This window comes from Chelon labrosus (assembly GCF_963514085.1).
Source record: "Chelon labrosus genome assembly, chromosome: 12".
In the NCBI taxonomy this organism is placed as follows: Eukaryota; Metazoa; Chordata; class Actinopteri; order Mugiliformes; family Mugilidae; genus Chelon; species Chelon labrosus.
Window position 1 is genome coordinate 1,977,803 of NC_140345.1, and position 24,886 is coordinate 2,002,688.

At 39.8% G+C, this 24,886-nt stretch overlaps 2 protein-coding genes across 11 annotated transcripts in view; both read right to left on the reverse strand.

Annotated features, from left to right (window-relative positions):
- tmod4 (tropomodulin 4 (muscle)) overlaps positions 1-24,886 on the reverse strand; it is a 67,816-nt gene that overhangs the window by 41,386 nt on the left and 1,544 nt on the right. The window lies entirely within an intron of this gene.
- LOC311497113 (sterile alpha motif domain-containing protein 3-like) lies at positions 766-23,626 on the reverse strand. Of its 10 annotated transcripts, XM_084557261.1 has the most exons (10): positions 9,250-13,552; positions 8,667-8,723; positions 7,568-7,737; positions 6,760-6,835; positions 5,178-5,241; positions 4,952-5,029; positions 3,776-4,809; positions 3,498-3,650; positions 3,312-3,401; positions 766-2,626 (listed from the first exon to the last, which is right to left on the reverse strand). In XM_084557261.1, the coding sequence occupies exons 5-10, from the start codon at positions 5,224-5,226 to the stop codon at positions 2,306-2,308; spliced, it is 1,725 nt and encodes a 574-aa protein (XP_084413387.1). In that variant the 5' UTR covers positions 5,227-5,241; positions 6,760-6,835; positions 7,568-7,737; positions 8,667-8,723; positions 9,250-13,552; the 3' UTR covers positions 766-2,305. The 10 variants fall into 10 exon arrangements, with proteins under 10 accessions (XP_084413387.1, XP_084413384.1, XP_084413382.1 ...); XM_084557258.1 differs by having other exon boundaries at positions 5,146-5,241; positions 6,760-7,737; positions 9,250-13,556; XM_084557256.1 differs by having other exon boundaries at positions 5,146-5,241; positions 7,568-23,616.

Sequence of the window (24,886 nt, forward strand, 5' to 3'; positions counted from 1 at the left end):
ATATTTGAATAACTTCAAATATAAGGATGCCTCACTGTCTGATCCCTGCATCTATTCACTAGTCCTCTGTGTTATACATAAAATGCGGATTAGAATACCAGTAACCATTGTAAACAGAATGAAACATGAAGTTTGGGTTGGAACATTACACACCTAGAGGTTTCTCTCTCTGACAAAGGGAAAAACAGAACTGTTGACACATAATGGCTTGGTTAAACTGTTAGGTTACACCCACCAGTGTAGCCCGGAGTCCCCACTGAAAACGCACCATTTCTCAAAAAGTGGCAACAAGAGTATCGTGAAACCACGTCAGCAATGATGCAAGTGCTGCGGTTAAAGGGGAACTGAAGGCGAAACTCTCGCTCTATTAGTCGGAATACGCTCTCAGATGTCAAATGGAGCAAATAAATATGTACTGTATAAACAAAGGCTGTGATGGTTTAAAATGTCAAAGAGAGCTTAAAGAGTCCTGAAAACATATTTTCCAAAGTGACAGCAGTGGGATGTTTCGTTTACTTTCAGCAAAATATGTAAATTTGATCATTTCCTATTTCAATGAAGAAGGCATTGTGCATGAGAAAGCAGTCTGAGTACCAAACGGGAATTGGGATTCAGTGGTTTTGTAATGGTCGGCTGAAATTAACAAACTGGTTCTCCAATTGATGTTTCCACCTCTGCTGTAGCCAGTCACACACACACAGCCTGCACACATGTTTGCAGTCAAGGATGAAGTACTTAAGGTATATCTCTTTTCTTAAGTACACTCTAAAAAAGAATGTACTGAGTTTACTCAAAAAGGTATGTTTACTTTTTGCATAGATCTTTTTGAGTTGTCCTAACTTCAGTGTTAATTTAGTAATCAGTACTAGTCCAGCATCGTAAGGCGAACTTAAATAGCCACACAAATCTAAAGCTGTATTAAGTTGAATCTAATTGATTTTTTGTATATACTACTTGAATTTTCACGTTGATTGTACTTGATATACGTTATTACTACAAGATAAAATCAAGTACAATGACCATGATTTTTATATATATCCAAGAGCTAAATCAAGTAGTGCTTACTTAAATAGGTTGTCATCTCATCATTCAAATTTAAGTTGTTCTAACTTTATTTAGTGAATGTTTTCTACTCAGAAATGTCCATGCAAAAAGTAAACATACTTATTATAGTATATGCAACTCATTTTACTCAAGTTGGGGTAAATAATAAACAAGAACCACAATTTACAATTCAAATACTTTATTTTGTGAACATCCTTTAAACTTTTGACATCATTCATCTGTAACAGACCTAACAGTAGTACGTTGCGGCAGTGATGTCAAAACACTGTGACCCTCAGAGGTAAAAGAACAGTTCTACATTTTGGCAAACTCATCAACTATGCATGGTTGAGGATTCGATATAAGTGCAAATATTGCCGACACATTGTTAGTATAAATGTCAGAGAACATAGAAACCACATGGAAATGTGTTGTGTTAGCTTACCCGTCATCCGGTGCAGCTTTCATTGATTGCCATACAAATACCATGCAGACGAGTGGAGGTAATTAGCTCAAACAAACATGTAAACAAAGATGGCTTAAAACGGGTAAGCTAACACGACACATTTCCATGTGGTTTCTATTATGTTCTCTGACATTTATACTAACGATGTGAGGCGGTCTTGGTGGAAAAAAAGTTTGTTTAGTGGACTAACTTTGCCCGTGAAAGTATGCCCGTTCACTTAGGTTTTAACAGGTCTGAAGCTAGTAGCTGCACCCTGTCTGTATCTAGGCAACGACTACCATGACAACTAATATTTTCACGTCACTAGTCACATGAAGCACACATGACAGGTTAAAATAAACCAAAGTTTCCCTTTTTGTGTGTGTGTGTGTGTGTGTGTGTGTGTGTGTGTGCCTAGGTGTTATATGTTGCACCTGTTTAAGTTTTTCTGATGGGTAAATGGGTTTGACTATGCTGTTTCCCACCAGTCACAATTGTGACCAAGGATAAAACGTACATTTTCATTAACTAACTTTTTTTGGCAAACTCATGAACTATGCCTTTATGGTTGTGGATCCAAATGCAAATATCGCTGACAAGCGCCATCAAAAACAGTTAACATTCTGGGTCAGCTGAAAAGAATACAGTCCACAATATTCCAGCTCTCAATCAACGACAATCAACTTCAAAGACTGGAATAACACAAGCAGCAACCATCTCAGATGCAAGCTGGATGACATTTAACCACGTAATCTAGAAAGAACAACTGGAACAGCAAGTCCATCACAGCACAAATGAGGTGTCCATGTTTGATTTTCAGTCATGAGGCTCAAAGGCTTTTCCTAGCAGCTTTTGCTTTAGAGATGTGACTTTTGGGCTGCTTTTCTGACCATCTAATTTCAGGAATACCTTCTGAAATACCTCACAAGTGTACTTCAGCTCTCGTGGGTAGCTCAGATTGAGGGCATAGATGAGGCCCATCAGCAGAGCACAGGCCCTTGGTACATCCAGCCCCTGCAGGACTTCTGTGCCCTCTATCATGATGGTCGCAGTGGCTGGATGAGATGCTGTGCCGCCTTTGGTGACTAGGATCTTCATGACCCGACTCTCAAGGTCTCCACTTTGGCCCTCAGAATCCTGAATGCAAGAATATGAGAAACACATGTCAGTATTCATTGTCATTAAGCTGGCAAACTCGACCCCTAGCTACCTATGTTTGCTTTTACTTTTTTTTAACCCTCAAATTGACTCCATATATTTTTACTGTTCCTTCTTTCCTCCGTCCCTCCCTCCTTCCTTTTCCTTCCCCTGCCTTCCTCGCTCCATTTCTCTTTTTACCTTCCTTCTTCCACTACTTCCTACCTTCGTCCTCCTTTGTTACGTCTTTCCCCTTTCCATTCTCTCTTAACTTTCTTCCCTCCTTCGTTACCTTTTTCTTTTCTACCTCTTTCTTCCCTCCCTCCTTTTTTCCATCCTCCCTTACTCATTTCCCTCCTTCATCCTCCTTTCCTTCCTTGACCTGAGGACAGCATGAGGGTTACCATAGTGGAAGGCAAATTCTATAACAGTGCTCTGGAGACAAGGAAAACCTGTTTTACCGCATTTCCATTCGGGACATGCGCTTAAGAGAGAGACAGATACAGGAGAGTGATTGACAAAGACAGCATGAAAGGAAAGTTAAATTTTGCTTAAAGTTCATAACTTCAATTTCACTCCAAGATAGAAATGTCTAACGACCAATTTATCAGACAATCAAGCATGTCAATGAGCTGCGTTGTGTCACAATGGGAAAGGTGTTGCATGGATATTCGGTTTTACCTACCACATATTCGAAAAGATCATCCTCGTTTTCCCCAAGATAGACCACCAAGCAGCGAATGGCAACCTCTCTGCGAATTTCAACTGTGTTGTTCTGATAGAGAATTCAAAAAAGAAAAAAAGGTCAAATAGATGCATTTTTAACAGTGGTTAATTTAGTGTCTCCTATTGTAAATATCAAACCATGCACCTTCAGAAGTTCCATGATTTTCTGGATCTTATATTTGGCAGCCCCTCCTCTTGACATCACCAATGCCATCAAGCTTGGTATGCACTGGTCCAGATTCGCCATGAAAGTTGACTCCAGATTGGCAGTGGTGATTCTTTTATATTCTTCCTTGATCTGTATGACACAAAATAAAACATGGTATACAAGATATCTGAATTAACCTATTACTCAGTTGAAACCACACTCCTGCTTAATTGTGTATTCCAAATACAACAAAATAAAAGAAAAACAGCATTAACCTGTGCTGGGAGAAATAGAGCAGGCCACCGTTCCTTCAAGTCACTGACAGGTGGGGCCAGGGTGACAACTTCTTGTCTCCGAATGGAAAAGGTCTTTTCCATTTTGTCATTGATGATCTGGGAATTATTTCTCTTCTTTACCTCACTTAGAAGCTCCAGTCTTTCTTGTTCAAGGCTTTCTTCTGTTTCCCCTTGAGGAGGAGGAGGCAGGTAGTTTGCCTCACCCTTCCGAGCTTTCTTCACGTTCTTTGCAGGAGTCTTCTCAGTGGCTCTCTTTTTTCGGAGGGAGTTAACATCAACCTCAGGGCACCCAAGACCCCTAAGTTTAGACCTGTAATTGCCCATTTTAAATTTCAGTCTTTGCTGCCATCCATAACATCCATTGTAGGACCCTGGTTCCTTCAGGCATGGATGTTTTCGAATTAATGCTTCTGCTACATTCGCAAACTGCGCGCTTGTAGGATATGCAACATACTCAAAAATGTTTTCAGCTAATCTCTCAAGGATGTCTGGCAGGATGGCATTAGAGCTGAGTGGACATCCATCTTTATTAAAAGCTTCGTTGCCTGCTGCTAGCACAAGTTCTGTGTCATTGCGGAAACGTGGTATTGGAAATTCAGAGGGCCAACACTTTGAGCGCAGAGTCCCATGATCAGGTGATGACAGGATCACTGTATCACTGGAATCAGATGAAGTAGTACTGGCAGGTCTAGTGGAGCTGCTGGCTGCACTTGTGTTGGAACTATCCAGGTCAGTTACAACTATTGAGGAGAGTTCAACAATATGGACAACCTTAATTGTGTCTTTGTCTTTAAGATCTTTTGTTGACGCAAGAGAAAAAAACTCCCCTCCAAAATCAACATCCTTGTAATGTAAGGTAAACTTCCCTGGCTCCAAACTATATTTCTGTTGCACAATAGACTGTAGCTCATCCACTGTCTCCGGTATTCCACAAGGCAGTACAAGCTTGTCAATCATATGGTCTTGAAGAATGACACGAAGTGCAGCAGGTTTATTCGGACGCGTTTGAACATCTGTAAAAGAAAAGACATTATGTAGATCTGACATAATATGTGAACATTGTAAACATCTCAGGCCTGAGGTTTTGTTTGGCATACATTTTACATTTTTCTGAGCCATGATATTAGCAGAACCTCATTAAGGATTACAACATACCAGGAACATCAAAATCAGTAACATCCATTTCCTCGTTGTATATTGCATTCAGCATTCTTTCAGCAGGGGAAATATTTCCTGAAAATGTAATGCATAAAGAGGAAAAAAAACAGCAAATACGTTCTTATTATCTGCATCATATCTTTCTCTTGTAAAAATGTGTCAAATTTGCAGAACATAGGTTAACAACATACTGTATGCTATTGAGCACAATGAGAGTTCGTACCACGTTCTCCTCTGTCTCGAGATTGCTTGTTTCTTGTGACATCTGCCATCTTGTTTTTCTGTATCTAGATAACACAACGACAGTGTGAGAAAAATATCCTGACAACAATGTGAATCTGAACCAGAAATACACTTGCATGAAATAAGGTAATAGTGTTTTAATCCACAAAACACTACTTGTAGTTTTTCCAAACAATTGAAGTGCTATGCTGACCAAAGGTAAAAGTGATTGAGTAGTTTATTTCTTTTTGAAATTGGATATTTTTGATTATTGAGCCAGTGGATTGAAGAATTACACTGGACTTATCTGAGCAGGAGAATAATCACTGAGTCTTATTGTAAAGTTAGCCATTACTTTAAAGGGAAACTTCGGTTTACTTCAACCCGTCTCCCATCGTCATAAATGTGCTTCATGTGACTAGTTACATGAAAATATTAGTCGTCATGTTAGCCATTGTGTAAATACAGCCGGGGCACAGCTAGTAACTTCAGACCCGTTACAATGAAAGTGAACGGGCATACTTTCACAGGCAAATTTCGTCCACTAAACATGTTTTTTTTCCCCCACCAAGGCCACCTCACATTGTTAGTATAAATGTCAGAGAACATATAGAAACCACATGGAAATGTGTTGTGTTAGGTTACCCGTTTTAAGACGTCTTTGTTTACTGTTCATGTTTGAGATAATTACCTCCACTCGTCTGTATGAAAGTTGGATGAAAGCTGTGCCGGGTAACAGGTAGGCTAACACAACACATTTACATGTGGTTTTATACTATACATTTACATTTATACTAACAATGTGAGGCAGTCTTGGTGGAAAAAAAGCTTGTTTAGTGGACTAACTTTGCCCGTAAAAGTATGCCTGTTCACTTACATTGTAACAGGTGTGAAGCTAGTAGCAGCGTCCCGACTGTATCTAGATAACAGCTAAATATTTTCACGTCACTAGTCACACAAAGCACATTTATGACAATCGAAGACAGGTTGAAATAAACCGAAGTTTCCCTTTAAATGTGCCCCAGATGTACTTTGCACAATTTGAGATAGTTATGTAGTTTTGAGACCCATTTTGAAATCTAAAAGCAGCAACAGAAGGAAACACATTTGGGTCATTCTATGGAAATATCAAGAACAGAAAATGGCAGAAGCAACAAACAGAATGTGATAAAAAAAAAATAATAATAATTTTATCATCGTGCCAAAGCCTTGACTACAAATCCAGCAAATGTGACACACAAGCTATCACCAAGCCATCTATGGCAAGTAGATGTATCGCTTCAGAGTGACCATACGCTTCCCTGCAATGGTGTATGCTGTTAAAGGGAATATATCAGACAACTGAGCTGGATCAAGAACTTTAATAGTACTTGTATTCTCCAGCTCATAGCTGCCAAGGTGCTCAATAAACCAAGCATGGAAACATTTCACAATAAATCCAGGTTTACCATCAACAACTACAACCTGAATTAGCTCTCCAAAATCTGGAAGGCCACCAGTTGAACCATTAGCCAAGATCATTCCAGTGGCATATTTAGTGCCACTGTAACACACTGTGTTAGCCAAGTGAATACATGACTTACCAGGGTACTTGGCTTCCACTGCTCCCTTGATGTCCTCTCTCAGCACAGTCAAATCTACCTCTGACAGTTTGGTCACCTGCAATGAAGGTTGGAGAACCTTACTGTCATGAAGATGATACGCAATCATCATCTGATGCTTCACTGAGAGAGACAGAAGAATGTTGCGGAAAGAGTGTACATGTCTGACAACACGTTTAAAGAAGCTATGTTTAGCCTCAAACCGCATCGTCCACAGTGACACAAGTGGTCCAAAAGCCTTTATCAACTGAGGATAATGTTCTATGAAATGGTGCTTTGGAATTAGTGTTTGACCAGGGAAAGCTTCACAGAATCTGTGCCGATGCTCTGATATCTTACTGTCCAAGAAACAAATTGTCTCATCTGTATGGACAGGGGCTACAACAAGTTCAACTATGTCCTTGAGGTTGAGAAGAACCTGCCATGTTGGGTGACCCAGTGGTATCCTTGTGCCAATAATGAAAGGAAGGAGTCGCAGCAAAGCCCAATTTTCATGAGCATTCCCACCAACAGTTTTTTTAACAGCAAAACTAAGGGGTACTGGTTGTGGTGCATCCTTCTTATCTGTCCACCTGTATGGAAACTCTGCAATAAATTTATTCAGTTCTATAAGAGTGAAATATTTGTTCTTAATGAAGGTATCTATACACAATGCTAATTCTTTTGGTACAATGCCTTCAAAAAGATCATGCAACAAATCCGGGGGGTAGCCTGAAATAACGTCAAAATGTTTTAGTTTTTCTGTTAGTGGACACAGCCGCTTTACTCCATAGCTATGGCACCCACTCACCTGTGCAGTTTGAACGTGAACTGTGTGGCCTTCTTTGGTCCTGGGAGGAAATGTTCCTGTTCGAACCTCACATTCTTGAAATTTGGCGCGTTCTCCAAGACACCATCGACATATGTATGAACTTGAAAAACTCTCAACAAATCCACCGATGGAATGAGCACCCAGGTTGTCTGCAATGACAGAAGAGACAGTACCTTTAACTCGTCTACCAAGAGAGGGAATGTAAAGTCCGTCCTCCTCAAGACTACCAAGATCTTTGAGAAGTGGCTCTAACACAGCATCATATCCATATTGTTTTATGTCCTCAGCTTTGCAAAGAATGGCTAAAAATATTGAGGTCAGTGAAGACCGGAGCAATGGTGGGACATTCGCAAGAACCCAATAGACAGCAGTGATTTTGTGCTTTTTTCTCGAAGTTCCAAGTGGATTGCACACTTCAAATTCATCCACATATAAATTGAGAGCTATTGCCGGATTATTTTCAGAGAATAATTTGTTCGCTTTAAAGTGAGTACCATCATAAAATGTTGTGTACTGAGTTTCTGTATTTTCTGTGTTCAGTGCTTTTTTATCACTGTTCATGAGGAAATCCTGCATTTCCTTCTTCTTAAAAATCTCAGATAATGACTTCAGAATAGGTACATACTGGAAGCTTTTATGCTCCTGGGAATTAAGCACATACTCAACTGGCTCCACCACAGAGAAATTTTCCTTATAATATGTATTTCTCTTGTAGGCGGTCGACAGAGGGCCATCACTCCTCAATGCTTGGCTGATGGGGTTGGATCCACAGAGTTCTGTTACCATGTCAGTGATCACAGAATCATCAAGTTCACATTTATGCTTCTCTAAGCATGACTGCAAAATTCCTTTCATGATCGGACCTGATGCTGAACTTGAAATAAAGTTTAGTTCTTCCACCATCTCATCAATACACTGCTTGGGCACATTAGATATGCTTTCCAATTTCAGAAAGAGGTGGGCAAGATTAGCTTCAATTATGTTAGGCAATTCTTTTCTTTCTTCATCATAACTCTCTCCACACTCAACATCTTCCTCATCAGCAGGATCATCCCCTGCATTAACAGGATTCACATACCTGTGTAAGAGCTCAGGCTTGAAGTCATCCAGTGAGTGAGGTGTGTGTTTCCGTGTCCTATGAGAGGCAAATGTACCATATATGTTGGTTTTGAAATGGCAATTTTCAAACACACATGTGACGGTTTCTTGTTTTTTTAAGTGACGGCCAATATGTTCAAAGTACTCCCTCTCTGTGGTGATGGTGCTTAGGGTACAACATGGACATTTAAAAGACAGGACATCATTAACTTGTGTTGTTTTATAAGATGTATGACTTCTTGTCATGTGTGATTTAAGGCTGGCCCATGTTTTGAAAGAGCAATAGCATTCCCAATGGAGACACGGCAAAAATTGCCCACCATGCATGTGCCGTAGCCTGTAGTGTTTTAAAAGCTCAGTCTTTCTGGGAGTTTCATATTTGCAAATTTTACAGCACCAATTCATTGCAAAAATGTATGCTATTACCCAGATTCGGTGAAAGACTTCTAAAAAACTACTTCATAATCAGATTCGAGCAACAAGTCAGAATCAATCAGTCAAACGGCAGTAAGTTAACTTAGCTCTTGACGCTAACGAAATGCTAAAATGGCAGCCGAGCTTACCTTTCAAGCAGCAACAGCAGCCACCGGTGCCGCGTCAAATATGCCCCCACGACGTCCAGCAAGAAGCCTCCGACAGGACCTGACGTCTTTGGCAGCGTAGCAATCCGGGTACACAATAATAAGCAGTTCCAAACTCTTCAGACTGAAGACGTGAAAGTTCAAACTAAGCAAACAGCAGCGTTCTCTGCGAGCAGACAGCGTGTCTCAGCTTCCCAAATTGGCTGCACCTGGAGCCTCTCGTCTGGTTCATTAGAGACCACGCCCACGCATCTTTTGAGTTTCAGGATAAAAGTTTGCATAATGCCAACTTGATATTTGTGTCTTGTTGAGCTGTTGCACCGTTATCCATTCAAAATACTCATGAAAATGAGTATGGATCATTTTTTTATTTTCGACTTGGTTTAACTAGATGAATAAAGTTGGTTACTTAGTTAAACAAATAGATGCTGCAAACTTAAATGTTTGTATTGAAATTGCATATTTATTTAAGTTGAATTTACTGTCACCTTGCTTTATTCTTTAGAGTGTAGAGTTTCAAAATACGTCATAGCAACTAGGCCTGTGCAACTAGTGGTTTTTCATTAAATCCTTCCTAAAGTGATTCTAATCAATATTTGTATAAAAATATAATTGACAATGACCTGAACCTGCAGCTTACTCACATTTACACTTCATAGCTTCATAATGAATTTCGCAGTTTAGCTGTCCGGCACACAACCTCACTGTTGTGGTTCCCTCTCACAGTGTTTTTTGTGCCTCAGTAGGCAGCCATTATCAGAAAAAAAACTCTGATTCCCACAATACCCTTCCTACTCAGCACCAAAACCGCAGACAAACACAGTTAGGAAATAGCTTGTGAAAACGGAGGAGCTACATCATCGGAAGAAGTTCATAATTCCTCAGAAGAAGCCAAAATATTGGATGCTTTTCTCACTCAAGTAGTTACATTGCAGCACTGCATATTTGCATATTTGCAAGCAGAAAACCTGCCTACTTTTTGAAGTTAATCCCGGATGTAAACACTAACTAAATTGCTTGGAGACGTGTGTTATGTGCACTCGGGGTGGGTCTGTCTTCCAGCTCATGTTTGCCTTCCCAGTCAGCTGAGATTGTTTATCTCTGCGGTCATAGCTTGCTTATGAGGCATGTTTACCACTAAAAAACGTGGGAATACTATTCACTGCAGCGACTGTCACCCACCTCGCTGCTCACTCTGAACAAAAGGCAAACCGGAAAAACTGAACACAGTTCTCCCTAATGAGGAGAACAGGTTTGATCTTGACATGGCACTAACGGCATTTACATTGCCGGCAAGCGATTAGTTGGCTTTCAATTGTCTTTTTTAGGGCAGCGCTTCAAAGTTCCTTGCTATTCAAAGCAGGGACAAAGGCCAAGGCTGAGTCGCACCTCTCACTATTCCTGTTTAACCATGCAGGGCTCAAATAGCCTCCAAACTAACGCACAATCTCCTATTGCATTATGACCTGGAAAGAAAGCCTTCTGTGCACACATGAGTTCAGCTGGAACGCAATGTTCTCAGGACTTTTTCTCCCTTCCAACTCTCTGACACGTCTCCCTGTGTCTCAATTATCATTTCTCCCATTCCTCCCATTCCTCTCATCAACAAATTCCCCCATTCTTTCAACTTTATGTTAATGTTTTACAGTTGACTTGCTGATCAAAACTGAGAAAAAGGTCAAATGCAATAAAAAGTGTCTTTTTTTTTTCAAGTGAAAACATTAAACAGAGGGTATGAAAGGGTGAGCTGTTGGCTAACATGCGTTTGCAGTTATACAGCTTGGTCAAAGACAAGCCTGCTCTTGTAAGTTGGCTTTCAAATGGAACTCACAAGAGTAAATTTGCTTTAGGAGGAAGCAAACACAGTCAGCTGAGCTGGGAATAAGGGAGAGAGCGGGGGAGTAAACATGGACGAGGACTGACAAGCTGACGCCCTGGTTTTAACACTTTATAGACGAAATGAAAGACGGAAGGAAAGGCAGAAACATGCCATCAGCATGAATGTGGTTCAAACTTTATGCTGTTTTGGGTTTGGAAAAGCTTATGACCATGACAGCAGCAACTTTTTGGCAACAGGAAGCAGTCTTTAATGAACAATAAAGGGAAGCTACATTCATTCACTTGTTTCTCCAATAAGGACGCAGACTGAGCAGGAACGAGGAAGCAAAACGAAACTCTGACGCATGAGTCATATTTTGATTAGCTTAACATGTGGTCAAAGGAATGGAAAAGGAAGATGTAAAACAGCAGAAAAAGCACAGACACACAGCTGAGAATGCATAGATATCGGAACAAATCCTATTCAGCCAAAAGGTCATCTATTTACTGGGTGCCTCAGTACGTGGTTTGAACAGATTATCCAATGCTGGCCAATCTTATATACAAGAAGGTTAGCGAGAGCAAGTCTGGACAATGATCAGGGACATCAGATTAACCCAACTGTGAAACCTGACCACAGCACACCCCTGAGGAATTTTAATTACAGTAAGCAAGCTGCAGTTCACATTGGCACCACCTGACTCATCTGAAACCAGTAAGAAAGACAGAGGTGAATCATGAGTTTGCATTTAAAATCACAACCAGAGTCATTCATCCCATCTTTAAACCAGGCTGTGAAAAGGCCAGTAGTTTTGTGGAGGATGGAGGTTGTGCCAGATACAAATCTAGGCCACCTGAAATGGATTTTAGTTCATTTCAATTATAATTTTTATTTTTCATTTTTTATTTAATACTTTAACTGAAGCCATGAGTCATGAATGGAGAAATTAGCCATAGACACGAAAACCGTTCTTTTGTACTAGGCTGTAAACATGTTCATTAGAGATTGGCTTGCTTTTGGAGTCAAGAGCTGCAAGCTGCAGTAGCACACCAGCGTAAGCAAACTGGGTGGTTAAAGTACCAAAGAAAATATTGATCTAATATTCCGGGTGTTTTTTGTTTGCGTTTTGGGTGGTTTTTGAACAGTCTTAGGGCTGGAAACCATCAGATGCATGTAGCAATACTGCTTCCATTATTTTTCAGCTTCGAGATAGCTTGCTTTACCATCAGCCATGTCTGCAAGCATGTACAATAGCTAGCATTCCAGGAAATCAATTTAAAAAAATGTTCATGGAAAGAAATGCAGATTTCCCCCAAAAAATTGTAGTGTAAAACAAGTCAAGAAACCAACCAACCAGTTTACAATTCTTGTAGAGTCCAACAAAAAACTATGTGCCAGCAAACGAGCTAACACATGCAAATACTTTAAACAAAACCACTGTGGTGATATTAAACTATAACTGACTATTAGCTGCCATTATCATGTCTCAAAAGGCTTCATCTGTTATATGGATACATGCTGACTATACCAGAAGCCCCAAATACTGAAAGTTGCCCCAGAGGCTAAGTCATCAGACAGCAGCCAACAGGTTCCCACATTGCTTCTCGTGTTGCGTACAACGTCTGGTACACTTATTTATGCTCTGTAACGAGCGTTGGTTGATTAGCATGGAAACAGTCATTTCCATAATTTTGTGGATGTACCTTGAAGAGAACAAGAATGAAAGTACTCCGTATTTACAACAGAAATTAAGACCAGACAATGAGTCATGGTTCGCCTCTTCAGGCTAGCCAATGAGTGGATCCATATAGAGCGTTTGTGACCAGAGGGGAGTCATGTGGCTGCTTGCGTGCCCGACTGTGTCATGTATTTGAATTTAGACAAGACTACATCCTCGAGCTTAAACAAACACATAAAAACACTTGTCCCATGCCCAAGCTAACCTAAAAAATAACTAAACTCTACCTGAACACAAAAAAGGACACTTGCAGGGCTTCCCATACTATGGCAGTCTGCCAGGGTCTAATTTATTCCGCCATGGTCTCATAACGAGTCTGCAGTATTTAAGCATGTTTCAAATAACGTTGTGCTTGCACTGTTTTTCCTATTTCTGTACTGAATTTAACTTAATGGAGAAAACGGCTCGGGCAACTCAGGTAGAATGTGAAGCTATTTTTGTTGTTCACTGCTAAAAATTGACGTTACCGCCACTATTTATAACCCGATGTTTGTGCTATTGATTTTTTTAGACCATGGAAATTTACAATCATGTACAGAGAGCTGGTCAAAACCTGGAGAAAAAGACGGCATTGTAATTAGGGGCTTTTATCCCCCCCCTCCAATATAAAACAAAAAACGCCAGGGTCTCACAAAATCTTGTGAGTGAATATCCAAACTGACCTGAACTTGACTGAAAGAAAGCAGAAAGAGATAACACAGGCATGCTTAAAACTGAGTGGCAATGCAGAGGACTTTGACTCTTTATGGCTATTTTCATACATAATTAGGGGAGTTTTGCGCCTAATTCATTAGTTTGTTGACATTTGTGAAGGTTTTAGTTTCAAGGACTGCAGTTAGAAGTCTCGTTATTGCTGTAGGAATACAGGTGGTTCTGATTACACACTATGTGTTCTATGATGAAACTACAACTTAACTTTTCTCAGTGACTTCTTGAGTCAGATGGAGCCGTCTTTCATATTTGAAAGATTGATTCTCGCTGAAATATCATTGTAACACAGCTGCTCTCATCAGCACAGACAAAGACTGAAACTTGTGTAGGAGAACCACTCTGTAAAGCTGCAATATGAAACTGCTTTACTGAGTGCGTGGGCGAGCGAAAGAATGTGAAGAGAGACAGTCAACACTGCCTCACAGTCTCGTGTATTTCTCCTGTTCAGACTCTACAGCCAGGACCTTTGATTAAGTCAGATATGAGTGTGGGATGTAAAAGTTGGCCGGTGTTTCACTGAAAAACAATGAAGGTGTCAGATTTTTTTTTTTTTTTCAGGTGAAGCTGGGAATTTTTCTGTGTGGGCTGAAAAAGCTGTCAAGAAAACATGCGTTTCTGGATGTGACTTCAGACCATGATGATGAAATGTGAAAACATGATACCACAGCGAGACTAAATGTGTTCAGGCAGGTAAACAAACCAGTTGGTTGTATTTACATGTTTGCAAGCCTGAGGTGCATGCTACATTCTTGGGAATTGGTTTGGACGGAGCCTCGGATATTTGATGGGTGTTATCCGTCCAGCCACAAAAACGATCCCTTAGAAAAACAGCCAATGCCAGAGGGAGGACATGTTCTTTTAGACAACAAGCAACAAGCAAGAATCTCCACTGCTATCAACTAACTTTTTAATAAATACACAAACTGGATAGTGTGATACTTCCAGACAAGACGTAAAAATGTAACCTCATGCAGGAAAACACAACACTGTTCCTGCTCTCTTTTATGAGCTGAGGAATCTCTTTAGGGTGCACTGAAGGGCTCTTTGCATTCCTTTGCGCTAAGCTCTTGTTTTTCCTGGACTCAAGCACGAATGAAAATGACTGATCAGTGAGCTAAGTACATGTGCATGTGACCACCAGAGCTTGCCAGGCTCCAAGTTCAGGGCACAGTATCACATTGGTCAGCAAGCCAAGTTTCAGACTGTCAGGTTTACTTACAATAAGTACAACAAGCTTTGAGTTCTGTACTGGCACCATCAACTCAGATTAAAAAATGCAAAGTTCAGAAGTAAAAGGAGCAAAGAGATTAGTGCAAAAAGATTTGATCAGCAAAAAAGGAACTGAGTTCCATTTTGATCAGTGAGTAAACAGCTCAAGGCTGCACAAGACCCAACATTTATGTTCTTCTTTACAAAGCTAACAGCTGATCTTTAGCAAAGCCAAGTTAAGCTAACATTTGCAATTTAAACATTAACTGCGACAGACGAATGTCTTTACTTTTACTGGTATTTGGACATAAACTATGGTACTTGACAAACTGAAGTTTTGACAGCGTGCACATTTGAATTAAAAAAACTTGACAGCAATCTGCCCCAGTCATAGTGGGAAATTCCATTTAAACCTTAAATTGTCAAAAGTGTCAAAAATAAAGTGTATTTTCACTGTGAAAATACAGATAATGAAGTCTGAAGAAATACTGTAAGGGCATCTGTTCTCAGGAGTGTTTCTCCTTGACCTCATGTGGACGTCCTTGATGTAGTGGTGGCACTGGTCTGAGAACACTATCTATTTACTGAATATTACACTACGTGTAAACATGCAATTCTCAGGAAAAATTCTTCCCTGTCTCACGACTATCATATTTCATCGGAATGTGATGTAGCCTCAACACCAGTCATACTATCACCAGGTCATTTTAGCCCGAGGCTCAGAGGGCTTGATGACCTGTTGCATTTAAATCGCAAACACAGAACTAGATTTAGATTTGGCAAAAGTTTTCTTTCTGTGGAACACTCAAACTCAACCCATATATCTGTAATGAGCTCATATAAGATGCGTTCAGAAGTTATTGGCTCTTATTTCAATCCCAAAATGAATCCAGGCAGAACAGCAGTGACAAGTATTAACTGACTTCTGGCAGGTGGGGGGTGGGGGCTAAGATCAAAGACACTCAGAACAGCAGTTTGTTCCCACAGAGGTCAGATAACCTATCATAGATTTATCAGAGGAGTCTCTTTCCAGTCAGCAGCAACTGAGTGACTAACTCCTGCTTAGAAACACAACATAAACCAAACAATCAGGAAACATTAGTCATTTGAAAACTTGTTTCCATATCTGAGCTGAATGGAGGAATGACTTCAGTCCTACTTGCAAAGGAGATGGGGGCATAGAACGGAAGATGGCAATCTACTCACTTGCAGAGTAGGAGGCTGTTGTGAATAACCTACAACACACTTTGATGTTAATATTCTCTCAGTTTCCTGTGTCATTGTTAGTAGGAGGACCGTCTAGGCATCAGAACTTTTTTAGCCTCTGTCATGGTAATGTGTTAGCAATAAACCTAAGTATGGCTCCAGTTTGATCATCAAGTTTTAAGTTATTTACTAGTTTCTTATTTGGTAGAGTGAACATGAAGCTTGGGCCTGTTTTGTTACCCATTGGATTCCAGAAGGGTGGTTTTGAAGCTCAGTGGTTGGCCCTGTCCATTGGCATCTTGACAGTTACTGACTATACCTAACTCCTGGCTAATTTAAAAGCTGCTCAATAAGGAGTTGTTGTTGTCAAGAAAGGGGAAATTAGCTAATGAGACCAATCCATTTTACAAGGTTGTAAAGATGTTTATTTCAGCTGTATAGCATTTTAACATGAAGGTCTGTGGGGATTGACTTGCTTTTCGAGACAGCTTGAAGTGGCCACTGGAGGAACTGCAGATTTAAGCATGTTAGCTTCATTTTGTTCAGCCCTGAATGTTGCAGTTGGAACATTCTCAGAGAACTCTGAGCAAGGACAGAAACTCTTATCTTAGTGAGAAGGTGTGGTTGACCCCGTTGCTGGATATGAGTCATCATTTCAAAAGGTGTGATGGGTTGATCCTAAAAGCTACATAAAAATACACTTTTGGTGAGAATGGGCACAGAATGGACCGTCAAATCAACAGACTTCATATCATAATAAACAGAATCATAGAATCTAATCTCTATGAAGACTGTGTAATTATAAATAATATTTTACATAAAAAGAAAATATCACTTAAGCTATCCTTTAAAATGATCCTACAAAATATGTTAAAACTCAGGCCCACTTGCACAGTATTTACATGCTGATAGTTCTGTTTATTTGCTTACATTCATTTACCATGCTGGTCATTTCTGCCCTTCATCTATTTGGTATTAACGAGGGTAAAATGACTCAGCTTTCATCAGTTTCTATGAATGCTAACCGGCCTAGAAGAAGCAGTGGTTGGCGTTCAAATCTTCCACAAACTGAACAGCAATGGAGAAGAAAAGGAATAGGAAACCTAACCGGACAGAGGAACAGTGTTTGCTTCTGGTTCAACTGGTCAATGAGAATAAAAGTGTTTTGAGAGCAGTACATTTGGCCCCAGTGTCACACTACAAGCCAAAAGGCAGGCCTGGGAAAATATAGCACAACAGATAAATGCCTCCTTTCTGCCACTTTCTCCTCTGCTTAAGAAACTCCTAAGCCTCTTAAAAGTCCTCCTCCCTGCTCTTAACAGATCTCACTTAGGAGCTCTCTTAAGAGCTAAGATTCTTTAGGAATACGGCCCCTGGTAGTTATTATTGACCTGATTATTATTAACCTGTGTACAAATAAGTATAACATATTTAGATCCTTACTTGTGTATTTATGACATTGCCTCACTTTTAAAACAACTCCACTGGTTGCTCAGACAAGTGGGTTACAATGTCATACTCAAATTCTGCACGGGGAGGAGGTTGGGATTGATGGGCGGGTTGTGCCATAAACATGCTTATTATTGTGTACAAACAAAACAGCAAAGGACTGCTGTTTATTTCTGTTGCCAAAGACTTTATGTACAGTATGTGGTTGGTTGAGTTGGGGGACTTATTCATTATTAAACTATATCAGGCTTGTAGTTTCTTCCAGACTTTATGCTAAGCAAACTGTCTCCTCTCAGCTTCATACTTCACATACTGTACTAACATGACAGTGCAATCAGTCTTCTTCATCTAACTCCCAACAAGAAAGAAAATGCAAGCAAATTTTCATTACCTGTCATCTATTTCCGAGCTACTATTTTTTACAAAATTTAAAGGGAAAGATGCAAAAAGATTTGATCAACAAAAACGGAACTGAGTTCCATTTTGATCAGTGAGTAAACAGCTCAAGGCTGCACAAGACCCAACATTTATGTTCTTCTTTACAAAGCTAACAGCTGATCTTTAGCAGAGCCAAGTTAAGCTAACATTTGCAATTTAAACATTAACTGCGACAGAAGAATTTCTTTACTTTTACTGGTATTTGGACATAAACTATGGTACTTGACAAACTGAAGTTTTGACAGCGTGCACATTTGAATTAAAAACTTGACAGCAATCTGCCCCAGTCATAGTGGGAAATTCCACTTAAACCTTAAATTGACAAAAGCAATAAAGTGTATTTTCATAGTGAAAATACAGATAATGAAGTCTGAAGAAATACTGTAAGGGCATCTGTTCTCAGGAGTGTTTCTCCTTGACCTTGTGTGGATGTTAAAACAACTCCACTGGTTGCTCAGACAAGTGGGTTACAATGTTATGCTCAAATTCTGCACGGGGAGGAGGTTGGGATTGATGGGCGGGTTGTGCCATAAACATGCTTATTATTGTGTACAAACAAAACAGCAAAGGACTGCTGTTTATTTCTGTTGCCAAAGCCTTTATGTACAGTATGTGGTTGGTTGAGTTGGGGGACTTATTCATTGTTGTCAGGCTTGGAGTTTCTTCCAGACTTTATGCTAAGCAAACTCTCCTCTTAGCTTCATACTTCACATACTGTACTAACGTGACAGTGCAATCAGTCTTCTTCATCTAACTCCCAACAAGAAAGAAAATGCAAGCAAATTTTCATTACCTGTCATCTATTTCCGAGCTACTATTTTTTTTTTACAAAATTTAAAGGGAAAAATGCAAAATGTTAACATATCATATGAAAAATATTTAATTTGGAGGAAAATACAGCAAATGGAATAGCAGTTGGAAAAGGGAGCAGCTCACATATGCAGCAGCCATCTTTTTGGGGGTCTGAGAATAAGGCGCATACATATTATTTTAAAAAGTTGGGATAGTATTATTTCTTTATGAAAGGCAGAAGCTAGGTCCAGATGGGCGTAAACATAGAAAATCAACTACATGTATGTAGAACAAGGTTCGTCATTGCCACAAGTGACTGATATAATAAAATTTCATCTGTAGAAGTGTTTACAGGAAACAGTTCACTCCTTTTTTTTTTTTTTGAGAATTATATTCGACCTAACTCTGATAATTGATTTTTATTTGACCAGGACTATACACAATATACAAATGCAATGAGCTGACCAGCAGACCAAGATACCCTCCACAACATATGGACGAATGAAAATCCTTCTGTCAAACCAAATAAACACACCTTGTTGACTCAGGCAAATACGGAAGTTCAAATAACAGCTCCTGCGCAAACACTATGATCAGATGACATACAGCATAGCCCATGGCAAACATTTTGCATGCATATTCTGTATGTACACTTCATACTTCTGCACAGCCAAAGGCACCTGTTCAGTCGGTGTTCTAACACAGACTTTCATTATTCTTCCTTAGGTACACACACAACATTTTTATTGGTCAGGTGTTCTAGTGCCAAACCCAGGTGTTATTGTCACATCAGCCTGCCTGCACAATCTGCACTGACTTTTGCACGTCTAAAATCAACGGCTCCCTTTCTATTTAGGAAAGAATATTCATTGCACCCTTAATGTGTGATTGTGTTCTGCAAACATGCAATGGTCATTTTCTGATGCAGTAAATTAGTATAATTCATTTTTGGCTTTCCCATTAACAGAGGATCTGATCTGAATGAAGAACTGCATGCGTGGAAAGTACATTAATCTGAGAAGCATGCCAATAATTAGTTAACTGGTTCTTATTGTTCATATTTACCTTTGCTCAACATGATAATCACACCCACGCAGTAATTTCCCAGGGAGTTTGATCCCACGCTCACCCTGTTGATCTGATTTACAGCGCTGATAAGTTTCCCTCCATTTAGCAAAAGATTTTCTCATAACAGATATAAACACGCTTGGCTTATAATTAGGCCACAACAGTCATTTTCACGGCTAATTCAATGAAGCAAACGTAAATGGAGTATAGGCTGATTTGTGTGCTTTTGAAGTTTCATGGATAATTTGGTGCACAGAGGATACATGATAATTGAAAATAAAATAAATAGAATTCTGGTAACTTCCCCTTGTCTGTAGAAAGTTCCCTACAAATATGGAAATGAATGAATCATTAACTTTGTGTGTCTCACGTCATTGTTTTTTAAAAAGCAGTTATCAGACTAGCTGGGTGCTGCAGTATTAAGCAAAAGTCTGTCAAAGAGGAATAAACAACAAATGTGTTTGGGACAATTTCTAGCTGTGGATTAAAACACATTTGGTGCTCTTGTGGGAATTAACTGTACTGTACATCTGCAATGTGTGTGTGTGTGTTTATGGTGAGGTGGAATATATCCGAGTTTTAATGCAGGACACATAAAGGACACATAGCTGTTTATGGGCACATCTGATCTTTTGCTAAACCTCTTTTCTGCTTTAAAGGAACTTGATTGAATTCTACCACAGTAGGATTTAGATACTAAAACACTGAATTAAGCCTTTGGCGGAGTGTACAAAATATCACAAATATTTATAATTCTAAAACCCATTGGATCAGCATTCATGGCCAAATTTGAGGGGGTTATCTTTTTAAAAACTGTGCTTTCTGTAAAATAATGAGCAACCTTTTCTTTGTCTCTATGAAATGCCAGTCTGGCAGGATTGCAAGGATTAACACTTCACCGAACAACTGTCTTTTTGGTAAAATGAAGGCGACAGGCTGGAGCTGGCAGGCCCTCTGTATGCCTTTGGTTATCAGCTGAGCTCTTATTTTGTCTGTACGTTAATCCCGCATATCGTCATCTATGGGGGAGGATGAAAGTCTTCAGCCCTGACCCAAATTCACATAAGACCTTGAGACAAAACAATAGCAAAGTTTAAAGAAAAGCCCTTAATTATCGTATTTGTAGGTGTGCGGGTTCTCTCTGTGGCAAGTAAAAAGGGGAACTACGCACCGAAAACAATAATTTCATTTGTTTAGTAAAACATTCACCAGAGTCTGGTAACATGCTCACACCAGGCCCCTTTTCATTGTCTGTAGATTGCATTCAGGCAACTGGAAAGACTACAATCTACAATCTGGGCAGTAGTGAATCCCCTACGCACTGTCACGGCAAGGTGCTTCAAAAATACACACTTTTTTTCTCCAACTGGCTGCAAAGTGGCTATCTAAGTGGTTCACTACGTGACTATATATACAGAAAGATGTTACTGGTGAAAATGATTGTTCACAGAGCTGTAGAAAAAGAAATATTTAAAACGTTTGGTCACTTATATATATTCTGAGAAGAGGCTATTATCACTATGACACTACTCACTGGGATTCCAATTTGTAGCTTGGAAATTAAATTCCCACAAAGTGTAAAAACAGTCATGAGGCGAAAGCCACTGATGTTTGTAAAGGAACTCACATGGTAACAGTAGACATTGTCATTATTTCTGCTTTTGTAAATTCTGCTTTTGCTATCAAACTGGAGGGATGAAAGCTGACCTCCAATCTACGCACTTGAAGCTTCTTGAATTGCATTTGACCTTTTGCTAACATCAGTCACGCCCCGCTAACTTTAAGTCGGATTACAGTGGAACTGCAACAATCTGACACACTGAAGTCTGTGTACAGGTTAGTGCTACTGCATATGTGAAAGACGTGACGATCATCCACTGGTGCAGAAGAGAGAAACTGCCTAAAGGTGAAAGAAGGTTTAACAGAGTTAAGATGGAAGTGGGCTTACCAGGCCTAACTGACCTGATCCTCGTCTCAGCAACATTAGCAGCTACTAGTACAAAGAACCCTAGGTTCAAACAGGACATAGAAGTGGCACAAATTGTGGTGCTCCACAGCTGGTTCACAAACAGCAAACATATTGAAGATTATAAACTGTTTATCAGCGACAGAGAATACAAATATGAATATTATACATGGATAAAATATGCATCTCGTGCTTGCCAACCCTTTTGATTATCATGTCACCAAACTGGTCTCGTGAAGTTTAAATTCCATATATTTTTTATCCGCATGTGATTAATATAAGTGCTTGATTTTTTTCCAGGACAAATAAAAACCTTTACGGTATAAATTATAGTCTCAAAGGCTACATTTTCAAGGATTCTCAGTGGGAGCAGCAGTATTAGGAAGTGATTCCCCTTGCAGAAAGGCATTTGATATAAAATTAAATATAATGGAGCTGTAATGTATACCTACATAACAACAGGTAGCTCGGTCTGTTGATTGACTATTTGAAATCAAAGGTGAGTCTCATGAGGATCAGTAGATTTCAGGGAGCTGTGGGCTGGTGGTGCCTTTGAGCAAGCACTCAAAACCACACCCAACTGCTCATCATTGCCTTGCATGACCGCACACTGCTCCACGTGTGTTCACAAAGAGGTTCCTTCTATGTGCATACATGCCAACTAAAGCAGATTTGATTTGATGTGGATAACATGTAATCTAATGTGATTCCCTTCGCACTGCTTTCTGGCTAAAAATCAGATCTGCACAATACATACAGAAGGAAAGCATGAAAACAACACACAAAAAGACAATTTTCACACTTTAACTTTGTACAAGAATTCCTTCCATTTAGGTTAGTCAGTGTTAAAGTAAAAACCGCAAATCAAAACAAATGGAACAAAGTCAACCTTTCAGTTCCGACCTGGATCAAACAAAACAACCAAAAGGTGTGATCACACCTCATCTGAAAAATACATCATTTCTGTGTTCACTCTTTCATAATGTGGGTTGACGTCTAGATTATTAGAATAAGGCACGGCACCGAAAAACATCTACATTTCCTCTCACACAGTATGTGTTTGAAAACAAGCGACACCTAACGTAAGGACCTTTTAACCTTGTTATATAACTGTGACTTGTCATGTTCATGTTAACAAGATCAAGTTAATATTTTCACATGGTTTGTTCCACTAAAATGTACAAATAAGGCATCTGAACAAACATTTTCACGGTCAGACAATAGAAAGGCCAAGGAAATGGGTTTAAATTGGGATTTAGACTTGACACATAAGGTATATGACCTGATTATTCTTCCCATTTTATAAGGTGGCAGGTGACGAATGCTAACATTTAGCCTGCATGTGCTACATTGGCTTTATAGCAAACATAGGGCTAGAGGACTGGGGAAAAACCGGTAACTTCACTTTGGTTTGAGCTTTATTATAGAGATGACAAATTAGACATTATTAGTAAGTAAATTGTTTTTGTCTGCCTTCTCTTTTGTTTTGATTAAGTTTTGGTTTCTTTATCTCTATGTGCTAGGAAACCCTTGCAAATTACCGGGCCCACACCAATTCTCATATGTGACTGAACCAATAAGTAAACAGATTACAAACTGTATAGCTGATTTACTGTGTGTACTAGTGCAACAACACCAAAATGGTGTCCAGGTTATCCAATTTACCGCAGCCTCTCACCAAATGACAAGTTGCGGCAAAAGATGAGCTTAATTAAAGCCTTCTGCTGCTCTGCTATTCCAGATGAATGGATGATGACTACAAACAGCCTAAGTCCAGCTTTGCCCGTGACATTATTTAAGTATGACGCATCACGACAGCCCCTACAGCTCAGATATTTGCCTGCCCAACTAAGAATCAGTGGTTTTGCTTAGGTTGGTGGTTTTGATGCCACTGGAGATGACTGGCTGTGATTTGTCTTCAAAAATGTCTTAGGGAAAAACGGATGTGTCCTGCTGACAATGAGGTCATCTCTCTGAGTCAGCATCTTGCTACATCAAGGATTTCAACAAACTCTTCTATTCAGTAAGTGCCCCTGTAAAAAGCATGTGACAATGATAATCGGTCACACACAAGCCATACGTTCAGCTTCTCCAAATGACCAATAAACGGATGACTTTCAGCATGACTGATGTAAAAAAAAAACTCAATACCCCCCATTCATTGCAGTTCAATGACTTTTGAACTACTTAGCTCCAGAAATTATGCTGGAGGCTGCAGACGTCAACAAACAACCGTCAATGCTCCGCAAACATGTGGTTTCCAGACAAAAGGTGAAGATGGGTAGGGCAAGGGGGGCCGACAAGCTGTAACTGACACTGACCATCTTGACCATCTTGACCCTCCACCCACCTAATGACTTATCCAGACATAACAACATCACACCTAGGAGCACTCAGGTCAAACATGCCTGGACCTGTCACAGTTTGACCCCGAAACACCAGAAGTCAGTGGAAAGAGACTCCTCACAATTAAGTCACGATGCTTCTGCAAACACATCACGCAGCAGGCTGCAGCGCAACACTTTGTCTGTCACAGTTCATGCAGGTTCAGTGACTTGCATGAACTGGAAATGGATGACCTACTTCTCAGATGTTTGTCACCCAGTTTGTCATTGTTACATGGTTCCCTAACAAACATGTCACAAACCCAAGCGCACAATATGTCGTAAAGGTTGAAATAAGTGAACCCACACTGGTTGTCTGGTTGTTTCTGAAGCTTGCTTTCATGATAATTCTGACTTGTCTGCTGTGTTTACATGTGCAGAAGAAAAAGCAGGAAATCATATGTAGCACTGCAAACACCTAGTTACTGTAAACTCTGTGGCTGAATACAGCTGATCAAGAACCTAAACCACACTGTTAAACTAAAACGGAGACCCTGTCAGTGTAATAGAAATATGCTTCAACTTGAAGAGTTGACTTGAGAGTCATTTTTAAATTTGTTTTTATGGCCAGAGGGCAGGGTGAGAGATTACCATCTGTAGTTTGAGACTTTGTTACTTTATTGCAGAAATCTGTTTAAACGCTGCTTATTATTTTGGTTTTGGTTTCAATTTCATTCTGACCTTGGACTAGATTAATTGGCAACTGCAACCCATAACAACCCAGTTACAAGAAAAAAACAAGCTGACGGGACAGGAAACTAGCAGTAGTGCGACTATCAACCATAGTGGGTCTTAGTAGTATTAGCTGATTTGGTGCCCATGTCTAGCTTTAAAGGACA